Source organism: Meles meles, chromosome 3 (genome assembly GCF_922984935.1).
Source record: "Meles meles chromosome 3, mMelMel3.1 paternal haplotype, whole genome shotgun sequence".
NCBI lineage: Eukaryota > Metazoa > Chordata > Mammalia > Carnivora > Mustelidae > Meles > Meles meles.
This window is the reverse complement of record NC_060068.1, coordinates 98,510,206-98,537,023: the sequence shown is the minus strand read 5'-3', so window position 1 is coordinate 98,537,023 and position 26,818 is coordinate 98,510,206. Positions and strand designations below refer to the sequence as shown.

The following is a 26,818-nucleotide window of genomic DNA, read 5'->3' as shown; positions in this document are numbered from 1 at the left end:
TCACTTTTAAAACAATAACACAGTCACCACTCAATTGGTCAATCACTGCAAATCCTTTATCTGAGCAAAAGTGAGCAGCTTCTGTGCTCTAAAAACATCTCTGGAGATCAGAAAAGTTTCCTGGAAAGTTCCAATTCTGCCTTTAGTTGTCACATTTAGAGAGAGGCTCATTCAGTATGATCTATTCTCCTTCTCCACCCTCTCCTCCCATCTTTTTCCTTCATGAGAAACTAATCAATGATGTTTTAAGATAGAAAACACAGCAAATGACAAACAAACAAACAAAAAATGAAATACACACACATACCAATTCTAACAAAACTATTTTGAAATATTTCTAATCATACATTTACTGAATTTTAATCAAATAAGATTTTTAAGAAATAAAATTTTGGAATTCTAAGACATGATCATTTTCTATTATCATTTTATGCCTGAGTTATAATTTTTAACCTCTTAAGTCCTTATGATTACTTGCTTTGCTACCTAGGAACATACTTAACTTACAAATAAGGTAGTCCATATCTGGCTGCAGGCCCTTCAGGTAATTTCTGTTTAGATTTTTACTTGTTTGTTTTTGAATGGTTCATGTAATTACACTGTTTTATTTGTTTGTTTGTTTGTTTTCAGCGTAACAGAATTCATTGTTTATGCACCACACCCAGTGCCCTCCATAATACCCTCTACCTGGCTTCCTCAACCTCCTACCCCCCCCCCCCCTTTCAAAACCCTCAGATTGTTTTTCAGAGTCCATAGTCTCTCATGGTTCATCTCCCCTTCCAATTTCCTTCCAATTTCAACTCCCTTCTCCTCTCCATCTCCCCATGTCCTCCATGTTATTTGTTATGCTCCACAAATAAGTGAAACCATATGATAATTGACTCTCTCTGCTTGACTTATTTCACTCAGCATAATCTCTTACAGTCCTGTCCATGTTGATACAAAAGTTGGGTATTCATCCTTCTGATGGAGGCATAATACTCCATAGTGTATATGGACCACATCTTTATTATCCATTCGTCCATTGAAGGGTATCTTGGTTCTTTCCACAGTTTGGCGACCGTGGCCATTGCTGCTATAAACATTGGGGTACAGATGGCCCTTCTTTTCACTACATCTGTATCTTTGGGGTAAATAGCCAGTAGTGCAATTGCAGGGTCATAGGGAAACTCTATTTTTAATTTCTTAAGGTATCTCCACACTGTTCTCCAAAGTGGCTGCACCAACTTGCATTCCCACCAACAATGTAAGAGGGTTCCCCTTTCTCCACATCCTCTCCAACACATGTTGTTTCCTGTCTTGCTAATTTTGGCCATTCTAACTGGTATAAGGTGGTATCTCAATGTGGTTTTAATTTGAATCTCCCTGATGGCTAGTGATGATGAACATTTTTTCATGTGTCTGATAGCCATTTGTATGTCTTCGTTGGAGAAGTGTCTGTTCATGTCTTCTGCCCATTTTTTGACATGATTATCTGTTTTGTGTGTTGAGTTTGAGAAGTTCTTTATAGATCCTGGATATCAACCTTTTGTCTGTACTGTCATTTGCAAATATCTTCTCCCATTCCGTGGGTTGCCTCTTTGTTTTGTTGATTGTTTCCTTTGCTGTGCAGAAGCTTTTGATCTTGATGAAGTCCCAGAAGTTCATTTTCGCTTTTGTTTCCTTTGCCTTTGGAGACATATCTTGAAAGAAGGTGCTGTGGCTGATATTAAAGAGGTTACTGCCTATGTTCTCCTCTAGGATTCTGATGGATTTCTGTCTCACGTTGAGATCTTTTATCCATTTCTAGTTTATCTTTGTGTATGATTACACTGGTTTTTGTTGTTACTTTCCCCCATAAGAGAGAAAAATCTACCTACTTTCTCTGCTTAGATTCCTCGTATGAAATATCAACCTGATGTTCACTTTCAGAATAAGGTGTTCTTCCTATTCAAGAATTTTCCTCCTACATGGGGTACCTGGGTGGCTCAGTGGGTTAAAGCCTCTGCCTTCAGCTCAGGTCATGATCCCAGGGTCCTGAGATCGAGCCCCACATCGGCTCTCTGCTCAGTGGGGAGCCTGCTTCCTCCTCTTTCTCTGCCTGCCTCTCTGCCTACTTGTGATCTTTATCTGTCAAATAAATAAATAAAATCTTGAAAAAAAAAAAAAAAGAATTTTCCTCCTACAGACAGCCTTTCTCACTTGCAACATCAGTTTCTTCTTCACTAGTATGTTATTTTTTCACTTTCCAGCACTAATATCCAACCCATCTACAACTCTCATTGGTATTGTCTCCAAAGTCTATCTCAAATATGACCTCTTTTCACCATTTTCATTTCTATCATCCATAGTCTGATTCCTCATAATCTTTAATGTATTTGGTCCATCTAGAGACTTTTACTTTTTTTTTTTTAAAGATTTTGTTTATTTATTTGATAGAGATCACAAGTAGATAGAGAGGCAGGCAGAGAGAGAGAGAGGGGGAAGCAGGCTCCCTGCTGAGCAGAGAGCCTGATGCGGGACTCGATCCCAGGACCCTGAGATCATGACCTGAGCCGAAGGCAGCGGCTTAACCCACTGAGCCACCCAGGTGCCCGAGACTTTTACTTTTTAAACTGATTGATTCACTCATCAGTGTTTCTCGTTGGTGTAGGTTGCCAACTATGTAGGATATCAAGTTCATATGTGTGTATATGTGTGTTTCTGAGTTCCCTATTCTGTTCAGATGAGCTCATTGCTTCAGTAACTAAAAAGGCAGGTCCCTTTTCTTAATTCATCTTTTTCCAAGTTTACTTAGTTATGCATTGACACATGTTTTTCCATATACTAGAAATAAAAAGTTTATTGAGTTTATGTAAAATCCAACTTGAGTTTGGGAACAAAGTGATCAGGGATACAAAGAATTTTATAAATTAATTTGAGTTAAATTGACTTTTTGTAATATGAGCCTACCCAATTCAAGAGCATAGAATACCTTATAACTCATAATCATTTCTGTCTGTTTTATGAAATCTATTAAGTATTCTCAACAGATTTTTATAATTTTTGCTAATACCTAGAAAATTTGTTATTTTACTGATATTTTGTTTGGTATTTTGTTGTTTACGGTATTTCTGTCTGGTTATTGTTCCTTTGATTTCTACAAATCTTATATCGAACAGCTTTATGATATCTTGTGTTAATTCTGATAGTTTTTTGAGTCTGTCATTTTTTTCTTGGTAGTTGATCACATTATCTGCATAATAGGACATAATAGGTGTTTTATAATTTCCTTTTCCATTTTATCACTCCTTTGTTTCTTTTTCTTTTCTTATATCATTATATAGGATCCAGAATTCCGTAGTTAAACAGTAGTGATGATAATGAACATCAGTTTGCCCTCTCATCATATATTAAAAGGAATATATCTAGAGTTTCTCCATAACTATACTTACAGTAGGTGTTTTATAAATAAACTTTAGCAGGTTTAGAAAACTCCTTTCTGTTCTTAATCTCCTGAATCTGTTTTGATCATTACCAAATGTTTTTTCTACAACTGTTGAAATAATTTTCTTATTTTTCTCTTTCAGTCTATTAATATAATAAATTTCTTGATAAATTTGCTTATGTTAAACTATTAATGTTTTCTTAAGGTAAATAATACTTAACCATACACATTTTTAATACACTGTTGAATTTGGATAGTATTTCATTTAGAAAATTTGAAACTATTTTCATAAGTAAAATGAAAACATTTTTCATTTTACTGGAGATCTCATTTCATTTAGGTTTACTCATTTCATTTAAGGAGGTTAGCAAATCCTTTATCCAAAAAACAACTATAAATTGAGACAAAATTGACCAAAACAATCCTAGCACTCTGGAAATTGACCAATAGCCAGTGTCACTCTGACAAGCATTTATGCTTGAAAAACTGCTAGATTCTTAATAGAAACAATGCAGGTGGTGGTCTGTGATGTTCTTGTTTAGGGATACTGCCATCTCACTCCTTTTGCTTGGTCAGCAACTGCACTGTCTTTATTAAAGTAATTTAGAGTAGTGGGCAACAATCATTTCCAGAGATGTTTTTAGTGGCTGTCATGATTTTCACTAAGAATAAGGTGCCTGAAGTTGTAGCATGATTGAGGAAAGCCTGTTTCTGGTTGAGTCTTCATACATGGGCAACAGAGAGCAAAGAGGGACTGCGCAATCCACAAAGTTTTAACCGCATAAGACTGTGCACAAGCACTTAGAAAACACACATGAAGCAGCTCTTTCTGCTTACAGGTCCTGTTCCTGTACTTTAATAAAACCACCTTTTTTGCACCAGAAAAGAAAGAAAGAAAGAAAGAAAGAAAGAAAGAAAGAAAGAAAGAAAGAACACATGTGAAAAAAATCCCAGTGGAAACCAAATGCTGGGGTAGATGTAACTACATCCCGAAATTTGAATGCCCTCCCCGGTATTTACAGGCCTATCTGCAAACAATGGAAGCCTTATTAGCCTGAGGTGTTTGAGCCCAAACTGTGTCTGATCATTGGCCAACCACTAAGTTATAGAGATAAAGAAAAACCTAGAGAGACAGTCTTAAAAAAATAAAAACTATCAACATTTTCATGGGAGATACATCAACAGCCATACACTATAGGACAGCAAGAAATCAGAGTTAGCCCAGCCAAAGATGCAAATAAGCAATAAGACAGCAAAAAGAATCTTTACAGTGAAATCATTATTCAAAATGTCCAATCTTCAACAAAAATTGTGAAATATGCAAAGTAACTGGAATGTATGACCCATAATCAGGCAAAGAAAAGCCAATGGAAACTATCTGAGTGTTCCTGGATGTTAGATTTCACAAAGACTTGAAGCAGCTATTTTAAAAATGTTCAAATACTAAAGAAAACTATAGGTGGATTTTTAAAGCAAAGTATAATGACAATGAATAAACAAATAGAAATTTTCAGGAGATAGAGATGGAGATAGACAATGGTATATATCTCATATAGAAATTCTGGAGTTGACAAGCATAAGTCAAATAAAAAATTCAGTAGAGAGGTTCAAAAGCAGCATTGAGGTTGCATAAGAAAGAATTACTAAACTTGTAGGAAGATCAATAAAAGTTAACAATAGAAATAGGGAAAAATATTGATGAAAAATGGAGCCACAGAGTCTCTGAGGTAGCAGGCACGCCAAAACATGTGCAATAGAAATACCAAAAATAAAAAAGAGATAAAATAGAACAATTATTTCAAGAAATAATGGCCTAAAATGTATCACACTGTATTTTTAAAAAATTACTCATTACATTCAAGAATTTCAACACGTCCCAAATAGGATAAATATAAAGCGATTAGAACTTAGGCCATCATGATCAAAATGTTGAAATCAAGAGAAAATGTTTGAAGTGGCAAAAGAAAAATGACACATTCTTTATACTGGTTACAATTGATGACTGGCTTCTCATCTAAAATAATGAAGGCCCAAAGACAATGGAATGGCATGCTCAAAGTTCTAAAAAAAAAAAAAAAGTTTATCAATATTCTATATCCACCAGAGTTAATCAATAAAAATTAAGTCAAATAAAGATATTTCCAAATCAGTGAAATCTGAGAAAATTTGTTGCCTTCAGACCTGTCTTACAAGTGATAGTAAGAGTAGTGCATTAGCTGAAAAGAAATGACTCCTGGATGGTAACTTGGACTTACAGAAAGAAATGAAAACACCAGAAATGATAAATATACATGTTAATATTAACTGCTTTATAAATATATTTCCCTTATTTTCATCTAGTTTCTTTTATTTATTTTTCATTTTTTAAAGATTTTATTTTTCAAGTAATCTCCGCACCCAAAGTGGGGCTTGAATTCACCAAGATCAAGAGTCCCATGCTCTACTGACAGGGACAGCCAGGTGCATCTCACCTAGTTTCTTTTAAAGATATACTATATAAAGCAATAATTACAGTGCTCTTTTATTGGGTGTATGGATAAAATATTTAAGATAACTATAGTACAAAGGGGAATAAGAGAGCTGTATTGGGGCAAAGTTTCTATATTTTACCAGAATTAAATGTTAATCTTTAATAGATTGTGATAAACTAGGAGGCATATTGCAATTGCTAGAGTAAACAGCAAGAAAATGACAAATATAATAAATAAATAAAATGAACACAATAGTTAAGGAGACACACTAGAAATATTTAACCAAAAAGAAGGCAGTAGTGGAGGATTAAAGAAGTAAAAAAGCACAAAAGCATATTGAAAACAAATAGAAACAGAACAAATAAAAATATATCAATAATTATACTAAATGTAAATAATTTAAATATTCCAGTCAAAAAGTGGAGATTTTTGTCTGATTAAAAAAAAAAAACAGCTATAAACTATCTCCATTAGGTACTCCTTAAATCCAAAGACAGAAGAATTGTGAAATGATGAGTGATACCAGGCCAAATATAACATGAGAGAGCAAGATTTGCTACATTGTCATCTGATAAAATAGACATTAAGACAAATAATATTATTGGAGACAAATAGGGACATTTTGTAATACAAAAGTATTAACACACCAGGAGATACAATAATTATAAATGTATATGCTCCTACTAACAGAAGCTCAAAATGTATAAAACCAGATGTTCTTTAATTAAATGAAAAAATAGACAATTCAATAATAATTAGAAATTTTAATACTCTACTGTTAAAAATTGATAGAACTAGACAAAATATCAATGATATAGAACACTTGAACAACACTAGAAATATACAGAGTGTTTCCCCAATGATTGCAGAAGGTACATTCTTTTCAAGGAACAATGAAACAGTCTACAAAATAGATTAAATGCTAGGATATAAAATGTATCTCATTAAATTTAAAATAATTAAAATCATACAAAGTATGTTTTCTGAAAAACAGAATTGAATAGAAAACCAACAAGAGCAAGAAATTGGGGAAATCCTCAAATATTTGGACAGTAAGAAGCAGCATACTTCTAAATAACTGATGGATAAAAGAAACAATCTTGAGAGAAATTAGAATATAATTTGAACTGAAGAAGTATAAAAATTCAATTCAAGACTTATGAGCTTAGCTGAAGCATTGTATAGAGCTTTAAATACCTAAATCAGAGAAGAAGAAAGGTCACAAATTAATAATCTTAGCTTCTACATTAAGAAACTTAGAAAAAGAAGAGCAAACTGAACCTCAGTCAAGCAGAAGGAAGGATGTATTAAAGAATAGAGCAGAAATCAATAAAATATGAAACATTAAAGTAATAGGAAGTTAAGACCAGATAATGGTTCTTTGAGAAGATTAACAAAGCTGGTAAACCTTTAGACAAATTGCCCTAACAAAAAAGAAAAAAAGTGAGAGAAAACAAAAATTACCAAAATCAGGAATGAAATATGAAATATCATTATATACCCTAGAGAAATTACAAGGATTATAGTAGAATATTATGAACAAATGTGTGCCCCAAAAGTAAACAACTGACATGAAATAGACAAATTCCTAGAAATACATGAATTACTAAAAACTGACCCAAGAAGATAAAAATATAAAAAAGATAAAAAATCAAAATAGATGTAGAGCAAGTAAACAAGTTGAATCCATGATTAAGTGAAAGAAAAGTTCAGATTTTGTTGGTGACCCCCACCAAATACTGAAAGAAGAAATAATATTAATCTTTTATAGACTCATTCAGGAAATAGAAGAAGTAACACTTATTAGCCAGTATTATTTTGATAACAAAATCCAAAGGAAGATATCACAACTATAGAAGACTACTGACAAATATTTCCCATAAATGTACATAGAAAAATATTTAACAAAATATTAGCAAACAGAATCCACAACAACAACAACAAAAGATAAAACCATAACCAAAGGGAATTATTCTAGGAAAGAAAGGTTGGTTTAACAACAGAAAATCTAGTACACCATATTGATAAAGGACAAAAGTACTTCACTATTTCAAATAGAGGCAGAAGAGAATTTAACAAAATCTAACAGTCATTCAAAATAAAAAACACTCTTCTGTCTCTCTTTCAAACATGCAAACACACAAACTCACATGCACAAAACTACCAATAGATAAAAACTTCCTCAGCTGATAAAGGACATCTATGATAAAGCTATAACTAACATCATACTTAATGGTTAGGGAGGGAGTGAATACTTTTACTTTAAGACTAGAAGAAAGTGAAGATGATTGCTCTTACCACTTTTATTCAACACACCACTTCTTTGTTTTGTTTTTGTTTTTTATTCGTTTATTTGTTTATTTACAGCATAACAGTGTTCATTGTTTTGGCATCACACCCAGTGCTCCATGCAGTACGTGCCCTCCCTATTACCCACCACCTGGTTCCTCAACCTCCCACCGCCCCCCACCCCCGCCCCTTCAAAACCCTCTGGTTGTTTTTCAGAGTCCATAGTCTCTCATGGTTCATCTCCCTTTCCAGTTTCCCTCAACTCCCTCTCCTCTCCATCTCCCCATGTCCTCCATGTTATTTGTTATGCTCCACAAATAAGTGAGACCATATGATACTTGACTCTCTCTGCTTGACTTATTTCACTCAGCATAATTTCTTCCAGTCCCGTCCATGTTGCTACAAAAGTTGGGTATTCATCCTTTCTGATGGAGGCATAATACTCCATTGCAACACACCACTTCTATTCAACATTGAACTGGTGGATATAGCCAATATAATAAGGCAAAATTTCTTTTTTTTTTTTTTAACAGATTTTATTTATTTGTTTCACAGAGAGCAAGAAAGGGAACACAAGCAGGGGGAGTGGGAGAGGGAGAAGCAGGCTTCCTGCAGAACAGGGAGCCTAATGAGGGACTTATGGGGGGGGCGGATTATGACCTGAGTTGAAGGCAGATGCTTAACAGCTTAATGACTGAGCCACCCAGGTGCCCCAAGGCAAAATTTCTTAATTAATTCAGATACTCTGCTTGGAAGGAAAGTAATTTTTTTTCATTGTAGGTACATGATACTGTATATAGAAAATCCTAAGCATCCATTAAAAGAAGCTAGAGAATGAGTTTAGCAAGAAACTAATAAATGAGTTTAGCAAGATTTCAGTATACGAATCAGTAATGCAAACTGCATTGTATTTCTGTATACTAGCAATGAACAATCCAAAAATTATTATCAAGATGGCAATTCTCCCAAAATTAATCTATAAATTCTACATATTCCCTACAAAGTCCTAGCTGACTTTTTTTTCTTGGTAGAAATCAACAAATTAATTTTGATATTTATATAGAAATGTTGGGACACCCAATAGTAACTGACTTCAAAAAGTACTATAAAATGACAGTGAACAAAACAGTGTGTTATTGGTTTAAGGACAGGCATAAAGATCAGGGCAGTGGAATGGAATCGATATTCTTTCCATTTATGGTCAAATATTTGACTGACTTGTCAAGATAAAACAAATGCTTGGAAAATTTAATATCCATAAAAATAAATTTAGATTCTTACCTTACATCATCCACAAAAATTAACTCAAAATGGATTAGAGTTTCAAATTTAAGAGTCGTAACTATAACATTTCTGGGCTAAAATATAACAGAAGAAATTCATGAATTTGGGTTAGACAGAGTTTTTAAATATGAAACCAGAACCATGCTCCATAAATACAAAATTAATAAGTTGGACTTCATCAAAATTACAGGCATACTTCATTGTATTGCACTTGCTTTATTGTGAGTCTCAGATGTTTTTACAAATTGAAGGTTTGTGGCAATCTTTTGTCAAACAAGTCTGTTGATACCATCTTCCCAATAGCAGTTGCTCAATTCATGTCTCTGTGTCACATCTTGGTAATTCTCCTAATATTTCAAAACTTCATTATTATAATTTTTTATGGTTATCTGTGATCAGTGATCTTCAGTGGAGAAGAACAATGAAATTAATGTTGTTTTCATGGCTGCTAATGCAACATCCATTCTGCAGCCCATAGATCAAGGAGTAATTTTGACTTTTAAGTCTTATTGTTTAAGAAATGTACTTTGTTAGGCTCTAGCTGCCATAGATAATAATTTCTCTGATGGCTTTGGGCAAAGTAAATTGAAAACCTCTAGAAAGGATTCACTGTTCTAGATGCCATTATGAACATTTTGATTCATGGGAAGAGGTCAAAATACAGTCTCAACATTAACAGGAGTTTAGAAGTTAATTCCAACTTTCACGAATGACTTTGAGGGATTTAGAACTTCGGCTCAGGTCATGGTCTCAGGGTCCTGGGATGGAGTCCCGCATTGGGCTCTCTGCTCGGCGGGGAGCCTGCTTCCCTTCCTCTCTCTGCCTGCCTCTGCCTACTTGTGATCTCTGTCTGTCAAATAAATAAATAAAATCTTTAAAAAAAAAAAAAAAAAAGAACTTCAGCACAGGGAGCAACTGCAGATGTGGCAGGAATAGCAAGTATTCTCCAGAAGTGCAGGCTGAGTGTGGCTGAATTACCACAATCTTGTGATGAAACTTGAACCTATGAGCAATCACTTCTTTTTTTTTTTTTTTTTTTTAAGATTTTTATTCATTTATTTGAGGGGAGGCACTGGGGAGATGTGGTGGTAAAGAGAGAATCTCAAGAAAACTCTTCAGTGAGTACACAGGCCTACATGAGGCTCCATCCCATGAGCCTGAGAGCATGACTTGAGCCAGAATGAAGAATCGGGTGCTTAACCAACTGAGCCATCCATGTGCCCAGAGGAGTCACTTACATGGTTTCTTGAGCTGGAATCTACTCCTGGTGAAGATGCTGTGAAGATTGTTGAAATGACAATAAAAGATTTAGAATATTCTGTAAACTTAGTTGATAAAGCAGGGTTTGAGAAGATTGACTCCTAGTTTTGAAAGAAGTTCTGCCGTGGGTAAAATGCAGTCAAAATGGCGTCACATGCCACAGAGAAATCATTCATGAAAGGGAGAGTTCATCGATGTGGCACACGTCATTGTTGCCGTATTTTAAGACATTGCAACAGCCACATCAGCCTTCAGCCACCACTACCCTGATCTGTGAGACAAGATCCTCAACTAGCAAAAAGGGGAAGACTCACTGAAAGCTCAGATGATGATAAATTTTTAGCAAAAAAAGTATCTTTTAATTAAGGTGTGGACATTTGTGTTTTTTAGACATAACACTATTGCACCCTTAAAAGACTACAGGATATTTTAAACATAACTTCTGCATATACTGGAAAACAAAAAATAATGCGTTTGACTTGCCTTATTGCGATATTTGGCTTTTGCGGTGGTCTGGAACCAAACCTGCAGTGTCTCCAAAGTATGCCTGTACAAACATTTGGGCTTCAAATGAAATCACTGAGAAAATAGAAAAACAAGTATGGACTGAGAGAAATACTCATATACGGGATAAAAGACTTCTATCTACAATGTGTAAGGAACTCTTTACAACTCAATTATAAAAAGACAACTCAATTAGAAATAGCCATTACACTAAGAATGTAATGGCTAGTGAGCACTTAAAAAGATGTTTTACATTATTATTATGTAGGGACATGCATATTAAAACCTCAGTGAGGTGCTATTATACACCCACAAGAATGGCTGTAAATCCTTAAAATGGAAAATACAGAATGTTGTTAAGATTGTGGACAAACTGGAACACTTACAGATGGCAGGAAAGAGTATTCAAGAGTGCAACTACATCGGAAGACAGTCTGGCAACTTCTTAAGAAGTGAAACATAAATTTGCCATATGACCTAATAAATTTGGTCCGAGGAATCTGTCCCATTGAAGTGAAGACATATGTCCACACGAAGCCATGCATGTGAATATTCATAACAGTATTCTTTTTAATAATCTGAAAATGGAAACAATCTAAATGTCTGCAGGTCTACTGGTGATGGATAAACAAAATGAGCTACATTTATAGAGTGGAATTTTATTCAGAAATAAAAGGAAAGTATCCCCAATACTGTTATGGATGAACCTAAGAAACATTATGCAAAGTGAAAGAAGCTGGAATCAAACAATTGCATATTTATGATTCCATTTATAAGAAATATCCAGAAAAGGTAAATTTATAACCAGAAAAATCTGTGGCTGCCTAAGGCTAGAGCTGGGAACCGGGATTAACTGTAAATGGGCATAGGGGAAACACTTAGGGTGACGGAAGTATTCTAAAACTGAGCTATGGTGATGGCTATACACCTCCATAAATTTACCAAAATTCATGCATTTTATGGTATGTAAGTAAAACCTCAATAAAACTGTCTACAGTTATTTTTCAGTTAACATAACTTCTCTATTTTTGGAATAACTTTTAAATTATTATTACTTGGCACAAGTTTTCATTTTTTCTTAACAATTTAGACAGTGAATCTTAAAGCTATTAGTACTTGGGCATTTGGAGGAGGGAGTATCTCAGACCAGTTTATCAATGGGATTAATGCTATTGGTCTGTTCCACTTTTCCTATCAAACCACTGTAGGTATTTTATACTTTTTTGGTAGCTCTATCTCTATTTCGGTTTTCAGATGTTTTAGCACATAGATACTGATAGTATGTTTTTGTTGTATATATGTGTCAATTTTTATATAGTTACTTAAAATGATGATTGCATGTGTTTTTATTTCTGTCTTCTCTCTTACCAACTGTCATAGGAATCTGAGTATCAGCTTTTATGTTATTCTCAATTTTCTTTTGTCTGTGTCACTTGTTCTCATTTCTTTATGTTTTCTCTGCTGCACGTTTTATAATGGGTTGAGCATTAAAATTTTTAATTTTAAGTTTCCATGACAAGGGTATATAAAGATACTAATTATCATCTATCTCAAGATTTGTGCTTGAAGTGTTTCCGTTTGTCACTCTTCGCCAAATATTTCTTGGGCAGAGAACATAGACCATATGACATTGATCCTTTGAATTTCCCAAGACTTTCTGAGTGGTCTAATAAATATTCCACTTTTATAAATGTTTTCTATGTCTTGGAAAAAATGTTTATTTGGTGTTTCCTGGATATAGTTTTCTATAAAAATCTAATGTCATAAGCATCTTCGTTTTTTCCTTGATCTATCAGTTTCTGAGAAGTATATGCTAAAATCTGTAAATCCAGTTACTGATTTATCTTATTCTATCAAATTTTTTTGGTTACAGTCTGACGGAGGTAGAGCCTATATTATTAAGTGAACAAAATTATACCCTTATGTTCTGTTTTTCCTTTCACTTTTGTCACTTATGATGCATTTGGGCTGAATTCTATATTTTTAGTATTAATATTACTACATCTGCTCTCTTCTTATTCATTTTTACCTCATATCTTTTGTCTTATTGTTTCAGTATCTGTGTGCTCTTTAATTTTAATTTTCTTTTGTCATCCATACCTGCTTAATCCTGTTTTTTATTTTTTTTAAGTATTTTATTTGACACAGAGAAATCACAAGTAGGCAGAGAAGCAGGCAGAGAGAAAGGAGGACGCAGGCTCCCTGCTGAGCAGGGATCCCAGGACCCTGAGACTATGACCTGAGCCGAAGGCAGAAGCTTAACCCACTGAGCTACCCAGGTGCCCCTAATCCTGTTTTTTAAATCCAAGCACAAATTGTATTTTAATTTGTGTGCTTAGCTCATTTATAGTTTGTTATTTCTGTTGTACTAGGACTTGGTTCTCCTAATTTTTCATATTTTCAGTTATCAGACTTTAAAAAAATTATTTTAAAAGTAGTTTCTTCCTTTCAGTTTTCTTTGATGATGAGTTAAAGGTTGCATATCTATTTTGGCTCTTACTATGACTCCCCTTAACCAAATACCCATATTTATAATTATTTATCATCGCTATTACTAATGCCACTATTTATTGTTAAATCTGTGTCTTCTCCCCTAACATATGTTAGCTTGCTTTTATTTGGTTAAAAAGCCCTAAACTTCAGGCACCTGGGTGGCTCTGTGGGTTAAACCTCTGCTTTCAGCTCAGGTCATGATCTCAGGGTCCTGGGATCGAGGCCCACATTGAGATCTTTGCTCAGCAAGGAGCCTGCTTCCTCCCTCTCTCTCTGCCTGCCTCTCTGCCTACTTGTGACTTATGACTCTCTTTCTGTCAAATACATAAATAAAATCCTTTAAAAAAAAAAAAAAAGCCCTAAACGTCTATAATTTGTTATTGACTAGATTCCATCTTTGAGTTGCTATGGCTGTTTCTCTGTTTCTCTTGTTTTTGTTTTTCATTTTTCATTGATTCTAGAAATGTTCACTGTTTCTTCAAATATTTTTCCTGTACATGGTTGCTTCCTTTTGGGGACTTCTAATTCTATTCCCCATGTTGTTTAGATTTTCTCTTCTATTTTAAATTCATTTTCCTTTATGATTGCTTCTCTGAGAGTTTCTTGATCTAATCTTCAGGTTTACAAATTCATTAGGTATTTGTAACTATCCTACTTTTATTCTTTCTACTGTTTTATTTATAACCATTTAAATATTTTCCATGTCTAAAACTTCCACTTTTTTTCCCATTATAACTTCTTTTTTTCTTGTTTCATATTGCAGATATTTTTTCTCTAAAGCATAGTTAACAGTCTTGAAAAATTATTTTTCTATGCATTCTGATAATTCTGCTTCAACTGATACAGAATCTTGCTCACATTACCATATTTCTTTTATGTTTTGTTCCTCACATATATAGATATTTCGATTCTAAGATTCCATAATAGCTTTAGTTATTTTTTTCTGCTACACTGAGTGAGATGGTGTTCAAGGCTACGCTCAGTATCTGCCTCTCTGGTGAGTGTAAGGATAGGAAAAGGGATAAAGCCTAGATCAGAGGGTTCTGGAACTAGCGTTACCCCTCCAGTCTGTTGCCAGTCCACCAGGTTGGGAATCCATCTGTAAGTTCTCAGAAACTGTTAGCAATAGGAAGATGTGTTCTCTCTAGGTTGTGACCTACCAGCCCTTGGAGTTTGGAGGGGGAGGAGGAGGTGGAGTAGTAAATACCCACACCTGTTCTCATCGCCTCACAGCTGGGCTTTTTATCTGCCCTATCATCACCTTTCCAACACCTGTGACCTAGTATGCTGCTGTTGCTTTTGCTGAAGAGAGAGAGCAGTGATTGTCCCAAGTGAATAAAATCAATCCATGCCACCCATGCTTCAGTGGTTTCTTCAGAAATGACCTTAGAGAGAAAACCAGCAGCTCTCCTGCTTTTTCCTTATGCTTCAGACACACTTCTTTGTGCCCCTTAAACAGGACAGTCTAGTTCCTATCACAAATCCTTTGCACTTGCAGTTCTCTAGGCCTGGAATGTCCTTTCCTCAGATCTCTAATGGCTGGTTTCTCCCCATTAATCCCATTTCACCTCGAATGTTATCTTTACAGAGAAATCTTTCTTGACACTCTATTTAAAATAACCACCATTCTAGCTATTGTTCAAGTTATTTTTAATAGCACTTATTTTCATTTAAAATTATATTTATGGTCTTTAACTTCTCATCAGAATGTAAGTTCCTTAGAACATACATTTCATTTTTTTTTTTTTTTTTTTTTTTGCAGTGTCTTAGTCTGGTAGAAACTCAGAGCCTAGCAAATTTTGAGGAACAAATGAACAACCGAATAAATGCAATAACACATATAGCCATTACTTACTTTCACTCTATTTTAACTTCTTCCCAAACAGATGACATGAATAGTAGGTTATTTCCATAGCTTTTTTTTTTTTTCTAATTAAAATTCTTTTTCTGGGTCACCTGGGTGGCTCAGTTGGTTAAGTGACTGCCTTCTGCTTAGGCCATAATCCTGGAGTCCCAGGATCTTGTCCCACATTGGACTCCCTGCTCCAGCAGGGACTCTGCTTTTCCTGCTGCCTACCCCTTCCCCCTCTCGTGCTCTCTCTCTCAAATAAATAAATAAAAATCTTAATAAATAACTAAATAAATAAAGTAAAATTCTTTTTCCTTTTTTATTGTCTTTTGGAAGTATTCCTCAATGTAACATTTTGGTTCACAATTCTCTATGTATTTGTATCCATTATTCTTTTATTTTTTCTATTGTGTAACATACTAGGTCACAGGTCTATATTCTAAGTGTTCCATATCTATATTTAAAATATTTGTGTTATGACAATAACATCAAAAGTTTATTTTATCACGCGATATAATAACTGAAAAATTCTCCAATGTCATTCTTTGCTCTTAGATAGAAATTAAATTCAAGTTAAGTCTAGGTTTTCTTTAGTTAGCTCATGTCACAATAGAGTTGTCAAATAAGGTTTCCTAGGTATTTATTTGATGCTCAGCACAAATCTGTAGTACAGATGGGGTGTGAATTTCCATTTGTCAGATAAGAAAAGTAAGATTCAAAGAGGTGGAGTGAGTGGGTGGCAGAGGTGACAATCAAATTCTAGTTTCCAGTTACCACCTAGTGTAGTTGTTTTCCTCACCATACAGGTATGTCCCTAAGTATGTGTCATATTATTTGAGCTGAGATTAGAGATATCTTCCATCATCCCCAAAACATGTTTCTTGATTGGCTTGATTGTCAGTGTAGAAAATGTTTAAAATAACAACAGTAATAACAGTAAGTGGTTTTGACATAGGCGCCGTTGTAAATGCTGTGCACATATTCGTGCACTGAAAACCATTTAAAATGTTGAGAGGTTGGTACTATTGTATTTTGCAAATAAGGACACTAAAGCACAGAGGGATTAAGTAACTCCCACATCACACAGCAGTATGTGGCAGAATTAGAATTATGAGCCCAGCAATCTGGCTTCTGATCACTACCCTGATCTATAATAATAAAAACTTTATTGCAGCTTAGAGTTTACAGAGAGCTTTCCTATCCATTATCTATTAGACTTCATTGCCACTCTGCAGAGAAGGGCAGCATTTGATAAACAGTATATACAAAGTTTCAGAGAGGAGACAGCCTGCGTCACCAGATGGCAAGTGGCTGAGATCAAATAGCAATTCTTTGTCCTGAAATCAAATTACATCTCTGTTCTCGGTCCTTGTTCTGTTATCCATAATGTTATCCATGCAGTCTGTTTTGTTCTTCAGTAAGTTATATTGTTGTGGGTTTAAAATGTTAACCTATTTATGTATCTAACAAATATTTTATCTCTTCTATTTTGATGTTCCTTGATAATGTCTCTTGCAGTTGAATTGCGATGATTTCAGGAAAGAAGAGAGAAGTGGGGATTTTATTTGTACCTTCGACAATGCAGCCATTTGTGGCACAGATGGGAAAACCTACAGCAACAAATGTGCGCTGTGTGCTGAGAACGCGTAAGTATCTGCAGCAGGCTTTCTCCCTAAAGCATGCTCTCCATATAAGTACATGACACAGTTTTTTCTTCCAGTCTTTAAAATATCAGTTCATTTTGTGAGAGTTAGCTAGCCATAAATTATTAGGACCACTCCTTTTACTATTCTTACGGAAAAAAATACATAGTGCAACACTTTATATTTTACAAAGCACCTTTGTGTGCAGTTTATCAGATAGTTATCAGTATCTCTGTGAAGTAGACAAACATCTGATAGATCTAAATCTGTGTATCTCCGTGTTTGCACATATAAGCACACATGTATGTATGTACATACACTTACTTACACGTAACAGACATCTTTCCATTTCTATCTGTCTATCTAGGAGTATATCTTTGTTCACAGAGAATTATTTAGTCATCAAGTGATTTTTTTCATTTAGTGCTCAGTAATTTATAATAGTAGATAGATAATTGGAACTTTAAATATTGAACTTCTCCCCATTGATTTGACCTTTGTCACATAGCTAATGCATCTTGCTGTCCATCATTTTGTCCCCATTTCATTCTTTGTGCACCCTCAGTGCTAAGTTTGGTTGTCAGTTGTCTTCAGTCAGCAAGATGGCACACCCTGCTTTACAGGTTCTAGCCTGTGGCCTCAGTCTTGAATTGTCTGGTCTTCAGTTTTTGCAAATATAAAGCAACCAGTGCTTGAAGCCAATAAAGGATATGATGAGCACTCAGTCTTCAGGATTGTGCAAGAGTTATCCCTTCTTGTCATAAGTATCTTTACCAAAATACAACTGAATCAAATCACTCTGATCCTTTGCATTTTTGCATTTTCAGAGATGCAGTCTGAAATTAATGCCTTCACCTCTTATGAGTGGTCAACATAAATGGAAAATACAGACATACATACAGAAAACAGGTTTTATTAGATATGTATTTTGTAATACTATTATGAGCACACTGTACATTTAACTACTGTTGTGTTTTATATGGAGGGTCCTGTGATAGAATGTTTAAATCTCATCAGGTCTAAATTTCTCATCCCTAATTTCTGGTATGCTTCCTGCATTATACAGTGAGAGCCATACTGCTCATTGGGTTTCTTCCTTAGCTTTGTTTACTAGGAGACTCTGCAATAACATTGGAATTCGATTTTTTTGTTTGTTTCTCTCAGAGGTTATCTTTTGATATAATTTTTTTCTTATAACTTTTAATAGTTTCATTTTTCTCCTTACATTGTTTTTTCATTGTTATACACAGGCTGTGGTTTTAAGCTGTCTTAGCTTTTTAAAAAGTAGGAAGTATATTTTACATTTATGGTTTTGTTTTCAGATAGCGTTAAAGCTCTATTAAACTGAATCAACCTAATTCTTGGGACTTTAGGTACTTTCCATGACAACCAAAGTATTAGTTAGCATAATCCAAACAAAGAATAATATAGTAGGCTGGTAGATCTATGAACTTGAATTCATATATTTAAAACAACACCATCAACAACAGCAAAGTTCTTTGGGGACATCTACTATCTAGTTATAATGTGTAATTTTTCCTTCTCTCCTGATATGGATTCTCTTTAGGCATAGGAAAGAAAATTCTAGAAATAATATTTATAGATCTGACTCTTATTAGCCCTCCAACATAATTCTATTTCTTCAACTGCAAGCTGTAAACATAAGCTCTCATTAGAAAGAGTAAGTGAGGAAAAGACTGCAATGTGACATCTGTTTTCAAGTGCAAAGGAGAATCATAATACAGTGACAATAAGTTATTTTTGAATGGTAAGAAGTTCTGTGATACTAAACTTCTGTGTCTCCTGACTTTCAATTCCAGTAAAACCAGGTCCCAAGTTGGCATAAAAAGCGAAGGGGAATGTGAGACCAGTAATCCAGAGCAGGTGAGGACAAGTGTCAAATGGTGGGAAATCTTGGGAGGCTGACTTTAGAAAGAAAGAAGATGCTCTCCTCTTCTTTCTTTGGTGTGGGGTATTAGGAAGAGAGCAATTCTTGCTTTACATAAGATGGGGCTCTGCCTGTTTAGATGAAAAGCAGTTGATTCCTACAACTGGAGCAGGTGACTCTGGTAGTTAGAATGTTCAGCTCTATTTCTGCTTTCTATGAAAAACAAAACAAAACAAAACAAAAAACCCATCAGTCCATCCATCCATCCATCAAAAGGAAACTACACTTGTAGTAGAAAGGGCATTATGAATCAGTCAATCTGAATTGAAACCCTAGCACTGTCACTTGTTGTCAGGAGACCTTCGACAAATTACTTACCATAGTGTACCAGTGTTGCCATATCAAAAAATGAGATTTGGGGGCACCTGGGTGGCTCAGTGGGTTAAAGCCTCTGCTTTCAGCTCAGGTCATGATCCCAGGATCCTGGGATTGAGCCCCACATCGGGCTCTCTGCTCAGCAGGGAGCCTGCTTCCCCCTCTCTCTCTGCCTGCCTCTCTGCCTACTTGTGATCTCTCTCTGTCAAATAAGTAAATAAAATCTTTAAAAAAAATGAGATTTGGATTAAATAGCTTTTCTCTTTGCTAACATTCTGTGTGCTTGTGATGATAGAAGAAAGAAATGAGTATCTCAAATATGTCACGCTTGACTTTTTCTAGCTGAATGTATTTCCTAAGTCAAGATTTGGTGCCCTTTCTTTTTTTTTTTTTTTAAGATTTTATTTATTTATTTGACAGATAGAGATCACAAGTAGGGAGAGAGGCAGGCAGAGAGAGAGAGAGAGGAGGAAGCAGGCTCCCTGCCAAGCAGAAAGCCCGATGCGGGGCTCAATCCCAGGACCCTGGGATCATGACCTGAGTTTGGTGCCCTTTCTATGCTCCTAGAGCACCTACCAGGACAGTTAGCACATCATATTTTAAATGTCTCTCTGTGTCATCCAGTAGATCGTGAGCAAGTTGATCGTGAGCTCAACTTGCTCAACCTTATGGAACACGTAAGGACTGTGTTCCACCTTAGTTCTAGCACTTACTAGGGTATCTGTGTTTACTAATAAATGAATAAGTAAATGAGTACCATATGTAACCTCATGAATTATGCAACACTTACTAAGCTACTTCTAGGCATTGCTCTAGGTGGCTAGGATACATTGGGCAGAGAAACACTGAGTAGTATACAATTTCTGAAAACAGTGTGGAAGGCATTACAATCAGGATGGTGAATGTTAAGTTCTTTTCCCTGTTCTTCAGGATGTATGTAGTGCTTTTCGGCCTTATGTGAAGGACGGAAGACTTGGATGCACGAGGGAAAATGATCCAGTCCTTGGCCCTGATGGCAAAACACATGGCAATAAGTGTGCCATGTGTGCTGAGCTTTTGTAAGTATCATCATCCCCACTCTTTAAGTAGGTGGACTTAAAGAGGACACACTTGGTTGCCTTCCTGACAGTCACTCCAGAATCACTTTTTTCTCACTCTTTTTCAGAGAGATACAGTCCTTTTCATGAAGCATACAATTCTTTGTCTCTATAAGGTGAAATAATCCTTGCTCTCTGAATGGCTTCTTTTCTTTTTAATTCATATCATCTGCTAGAGTTTCTTAAAAGGCATGGATAAGGTAATTATGTTAGTTCTTAAATTGAAGACTCTTCCTTTGCTTAATTATAGTGATAGGATAATGCACAGTATTTTATAAGGCACAATATTTTACAATTTAGAAAACACTTACCTGGAATAAACTAGGTCAGTTGTTTGACAGGCATTTCTTCATTTGAATATGTACAGAGACTCTTACTAGAAGTGACAGTCTAATTTAAAATAATAACAGTAATGTCATGTGGCTGCCTTCTTATTACTATAGAAGGTAGAACTTTAGTAAAGGGAAGGATAGGGTTAACTTTCTCTCAGTGCCTAACAACTGTGAGTACTAAGGCTGAGAAGTGAAGATCCAATGAGTAATATTCTGACTGTTAAACAAGATATAGACTCTCTATATGTCAGCAGGCTTTTAAGTGCTCCATTTACATCCATGGATCTTTAAAATCAGGACAGAGAAAGATCTAACAGATTAATATATTTCACACCTGCCTTTGAAAATTACAGTGTGCTGCCAGAGAATTCAAGGGCAAGTCCTATCCAGTTTACAAAACAGTGATTATATCTGGTTTCCAGACAGGAAATAAGCCTAATTTCTACATTCTTTTTTTTTTTTTTTTTTAATTTCTACATTCTTATCTAGGAGACATTAGTTTTCCAACCCACCCCAATTCTGTGACTTTGTGTTTTCATGCACTAGCTAAAAAAGAGAATTTGACCTCCCTAACTCCTGGTTTCTTCCTCTGCGAAACTAGTAATATTGCCTATCTCCGGATGGGATTGTAATTAGGTAACAGATACAAGAGGACTCAGAAGCTCAATGTCACTTTTTTTAAACTGTGGTGATTTTACATGAAGGCAAACAAATACTTTACAAGGTATAGAAAAGGTTTACATAAGGGTGTGGACTGCAGTACTTCAAATGCTCAGTTTGGTTTCACCCTGGTCACAGCATTGTGTTAAAAAGCTCTTGGTTCTGCCAGTTAAAGGGAATTTTCCCCAACAATCTCTGTTTGTCAATCAAGGAGTCACACCCACCTGCCTTTACAGAACAAAGCCTTTAATTGACTGTCAGTGAGTCAGTTTCACACCCTTCCTTATCTTTGGCAATTTTCTGGGTAGAATTGGAGACAGGGGAAAGCTTGTCTCTTGTAAGTGGATCTGTTTAACAGGGTATGGCCAAGGATATGAAAGTGCCTAGCACAGAACTGGACCCTAAAAATATAAGTCAGAAACTGACCAACTGTTCTCTTTCTTAACAGCTTAAAAGAAGCTCAGGAAAATGCCAAGAGAGAAGGTGAAACCAGAATTCGTCGAAGTGTCGAAAAGGTAAATTCCTCACCACATAATTTGATCTTGTGGCCAAAGTATTAACAAAGTTAGGCTTGACTCTTTGAGGTGGGTCAGTAATGTCATTGTCCTTAATTTTTACAATAAATTGTTTCCCTTAATTCCAAACTTCCACAAGTTGACTATTTCAAGTATATTAATCATGAGATTCAGATTTAAAATTTCATTTTCCCACCTGAAGTTCACAATATGCTGTTTTTAAGAAAAAGGGAAAGAAAGAATATAAGCCAGAAAATATGCAAATTAAACTCCACTGAATTTCCACCATCCGTCTCCCTGACTTAGATTAATTTTGCTTTGAATAAATTTTTTTAATGCAACATAATATAAATTAGACAGGAATAACTTTAAAATAATTCTAGAGTCTTTTAAACGGTGTATCCACTGGTGTATTTTTTGAATCATCACACTGATACTAATTGGAGTTATTTGTTATGGTTATTACAGTGAGGCTTACATTTATAAAGGTCTTGCTTCAGTTTTAACAAAAATATTGTGTTTTTTAAAGAGCCCTTAAAGTTAAGTTCTTTCAAATTATTATATGGTCTAATTGTTTAGTATAAAAATTTATTCCTTTTAGTAATTGAATAAATATTTTAGGTCATACAGCTTGGATTTCCTAAATCGTCAAGTTTACCAAACCCTACTTTCACTGTAACTGATAGCAGTTACTTTGCTAAATGACTAGCTTTCTGTTGAGAAGTCAGAACAATTTAGTTTTACCCATAGTTTTGTTCCATTCTTGCTGTATGAAACTGACCAAGTCATCTGTTCTTTCTGGGCCTCAGTTTCTTTGTTCCAAATTAAGAGTTTGGATAAATGACCTCAATTTTACTTTCTTGTTGTAATGTGATTCCACACCCTGTACTCTTCTGTGCTAATACAAGTGTAAAGGCCTCTTTTAGGCAGGAGGCTTGAACAATGGAAATTTGATCAAGGCAAAAAGTCCCACAGTGATCCCCTGGCTGAATCCAAACAGGCCCATCAAGTGACCATCTTAAAATATGTATCAGCCCTAACTAACCAAGGGGCTACCTACACCCAGACATAGGTACAAAAAAGGAAAATTCCATACATTCCCATACCTCCTCTCCTTCCCCCTTTAAATACAGCTCTTACCCACTACCACATGGGAGAGTCTTTCCTTTGCTGTCCTTCCTGCCTTTCCTTGTGAGGTATCCAACATACTTTTATCTCTTTTGTTCTGCCTTGGGTGGATTCTTTTACTGCCTGTGCCACCCGCCCCAACTCCATCAGGATGCCCCGCATTTGGGGGCCCCCATCCGATCGGGAGAGATGGCACAACAAATATACCATTTTTGTGGATGATGGGCATGTGCTTTCCTAAGGATAGACACAAGTCCAGTTTTTGATAGTTATGGACTAAACTTCTACTTCATGATACTATTCACTCAAGCAAATTTCCCACCCTAATAGGGTGTTCAACAGAGTTTTAGTGAAGGAATATGGAGGAGTCGGTCTTCAGGAATTTGTTTAATACTAACTGAGGTTTGAAAAGCAATTCTTTTGGTTGTTAAATTTCAGTCAAAAACTTTGGGTCATCTTGTAATATTGAGCATTTTACTCCTCCGTAAACACAGACAGTTCTTTTCCATTATCTATCCTCAGCTCTTGTTTATTTTTCCCTCTTTTCCTTTGTGGCTGGGGTCGTTGTTTTGGTGGGGTCACTGGACGTGATCGTGTTGAATGCGACTGCTTTACAGTGATGGCTCAATATCTGCTGCATAATTAGCCTGTCAGTGGGTTGTTCACAAAAGCATTTCTTCAGAATCTCCTTGGATGAATCACAACTTATAAACTGAAATTATCATTGTTTCTCTTATGGGAACCATTGAACAGTAATTTTCCTACCATGCTATGATTATCAGATGATTGTCTTCTGTGTCTTTATTTCTGGATTGTTACAACCAGGAAGTTGGGAGCACACCCATTGCTCCTCCAAAAACAAATATCTTCTTATTAGGAGTCAATTAGGATTCTTTTTTTTTTTTTTAAGATTTTATTTATTTATTTGACAGACAGAGAACACAAGTAGGCAGAGAGGCAGGCAAAGAGAGCAGGGGAAGCAGGCTCCCTGCTGAAGCAGAGAGCCGGATGTGGGACTCAATCCCAGGACTCTGGGTTCACAACCTGAGCCGAAAGCAGAGGCTTTAACCCACTGAGCCACCCAGGCACCCCTCAGATTCTTTTTTAAAGTGTCCTGATGAAATATGAGTTATTTTTTTTTTCAATTTAGAATATTACATCTAGAAAAGGCCTTAAAGAACATTATTCCAAAAACTTCATTGTGTGGTTGGTAAGATAGAGTTGTCTGTGTTGTCTATGCCCATACCCATGCCTTACTGTGATTTCCCAGGGAAATTTCACAGAGGCACAGTCTAGCTGCTTACGTCTTCCAACTTCAAACCACACTCTTTATGCTCATGTTTTCATGGCTGAAATGGGAAGATGAGGGTTTGAAAAAGGCTTAGAGAAGCATATTTTTGTAGATTGTGTTTTGTAGATTAAATAGTAATACAGGCCATTACAAAACATGTTTATTGACATGGAGATTCCTAAATTTAAAGTAATTTGGGGTAGATAGAGATATAAATATAGCTGTAAATATAAAGTTTAGCCTTCAACTCAGATAATAGAATTTTCAAAACAGAGAAAAACCCAAAAGTCCTAAACCAAAGCATTGGGAAATCTGGAACAAACCTTCTTTGGGTTATTTGGGGGAAGTCACAGCCTTTTAAATTAAATTTAAATTTTAGTCTTGGTGTTTTACCTCTCTCCAGTGGGGAATGAAGGAAAAGTAGGTTTACTCTCCATGCTTTTTACCTACTGTATTAGAAATGGACATCGATAAATGAGGCAGAGCACATTAAAGTGAACATCAGTAAAGGAGGCCACAGATTCATAGAGAGGACAATGGATGCCACCTTATTCATTTTCCTTGCAAACCAGACCAGATTGTTCTTGATTTGATCCATATTAAATAGTGTTTAAGCTTCTCATCTTACAGATTCTCTATTCTGCTTGTTGACACGTTTTTCTTTTGTCTTGGCAGTTGCATTTTGTTATGTCTTTCTTGGAATTCATTGAAAGATCTTTTTTTTTTTGGTAATCCTTTTTTCATAGTTAAAAGTTAGTAAGAGTCATCTAGTTTTACGAGATATTTGCTCAGCCTTATTCTTTATAAGGCTCTTTTACATTTTAAAAAAGAGGGGCGCCTGGGTGGCTCAGTAGGTTAAAGCCTCTGCCTTCGGCTCAGATCATGATCTCAAGGTCCTGGGATCGAGCCCCACATCGGGCTCTCTGCTCCTCGAGGAGCCTGCTTCCTCCTGTCTCTCTGCCTACTTGTGATCTGTCTGTCAAATAAATGAATTAAAAAAAAAAAAAGACTCTCTCTCTACATTTTTAAAAAGATTTATTTATTTATTTTAGAGAGAGAGTGTGTGTATAAGTTGGGAAAGGGGTAGAGGGAGAGGGGAAGAAGCAGTCTCTCCGCTGAGTGTGGAGCCCAAGGGGAACTCAATCTCAAGACCCCGAGATCATGACCTGAGCCAAACCAGGAGTTGATCACTTAACCAACTGAGCCACCCAGGCACCACACAGTTCTTCTATCTTTTAATAAATATACACATAGTAAGTGCAGGTACGTAGTAATTTCATAACATAATTACTATTTCTTATTAATCCTCATTAATATGTTACACATTTACCAACACCTTCTAGGCCTGACATTCTTCGACTATAAATCCATGATACACATTTTCTGTGTTAAGGAGTAGAAAAGTGCTAAATGTAATTACTTACCTTTTTGCAGGATTTTTGTAAAGAATATGAAACCCAAGTGAGGAATGGAAGACTTTATTGTACACGAGAGAGTGACCCAATTCGTGGCCCTGATGGCAGGATGCATGGCAACAAATGTGCTCTGTGTGCTGAAATTTTGTGAGTCCAGATGCGGGTTCTTTAGAGGGATGGGTAAAGTGGACATTGGTGGGAATGGTGAGTAAGAACAATGTTGAGGTGCAGCTTTGTTGTTGAAAATTTGAGCAGTTTTCTGTCTTCTGCAAATCATGATATCACCTAGTAAGTAGATCCTAATGATATATGTCTGTTTCTGAATACAAATGGATTCTGTTTTCCAGTTAGAGGGCTGGATTACAAAATACTTCTTATTGTTTCCTCCCACCACCTTTGTGAGCCTTTTTATAAGATAGTCATAATAGAGAATGAGGGCAAAACGTACCAAGACTTTTGACTGTTTTCCTTTAGAAATTATCCTGAGTGAAAGAACAGATGTCTCCCAGGAAAACTTCATGTTTATATGTGACTTGGATTAACTTTATCTTTTCATATCAGGCATCTGACCTGGGGGGGAGTGCAAATTCTGCAATAATTACAGCATTTATGAAGATATCTCAGACCAGGTCTTGTCACTGTTTCAGATCCTTGAATCCTCGAAGCTCTCTCGTTTATGTTGTCCTACTGCCAGGTTGTCTCAGTCTTGGCTACCCAGTGTCTCTTCTTCTGTGGATCACATTTCAAGATTATCCTTCTTTGCATAAGACTTCCTAAAAGTCTTAATTGAAAACAGTCTTTATAACTCTTAATAATTTTATTTAATAACAATCAACACAGCTGGCAATTCTGTAATTACTTCTGTGATCATTTGTTGACTGGGTTCTAAGTTCCAAGAACAAGACCAGGTATGTGTCT

The 26,818-nt window shown here is 35.7% G+C and overlaps 1 protein-coding gene across 1 annotated transcript in view; it reads left to right on the top strand.

Annotated features, from left to right (window-relative positions):
- Positions 1 to 26,818, top strand: part of SPINK5 (serine peptidase inhibitor Kazal type 5) — a 79,720-nt gene that overhangs the window by 7,334 nt on the left and 45,568 nt on the right. Inside the window, exons 5-9 of the mRNA XM_046000562.1 lie at positions 17,075 to 17,202; positions 19,020 to 19,083; positions 20,393 to 20,520; positions 22,000 to 22,066; positions 25,920 to 26,047. Of these exons, the coding sequence (XP_045856518.1) occupies positions 17,075 to 17,202; positions 19,020 to 19,083; positions 20,393 to 20,520; positions 22,000 to 22,066; positions 25,920 to 26,047 (515 nt within the window). The remainder of the gene's footprint in view (positions 1 to 17,074; positions 17,203 to 19,019; positions 19,084 to 20,392; positions 20,521 to 21,999; positions 22,067 to 25,919; positions 26,048 to 26,818) is intronic.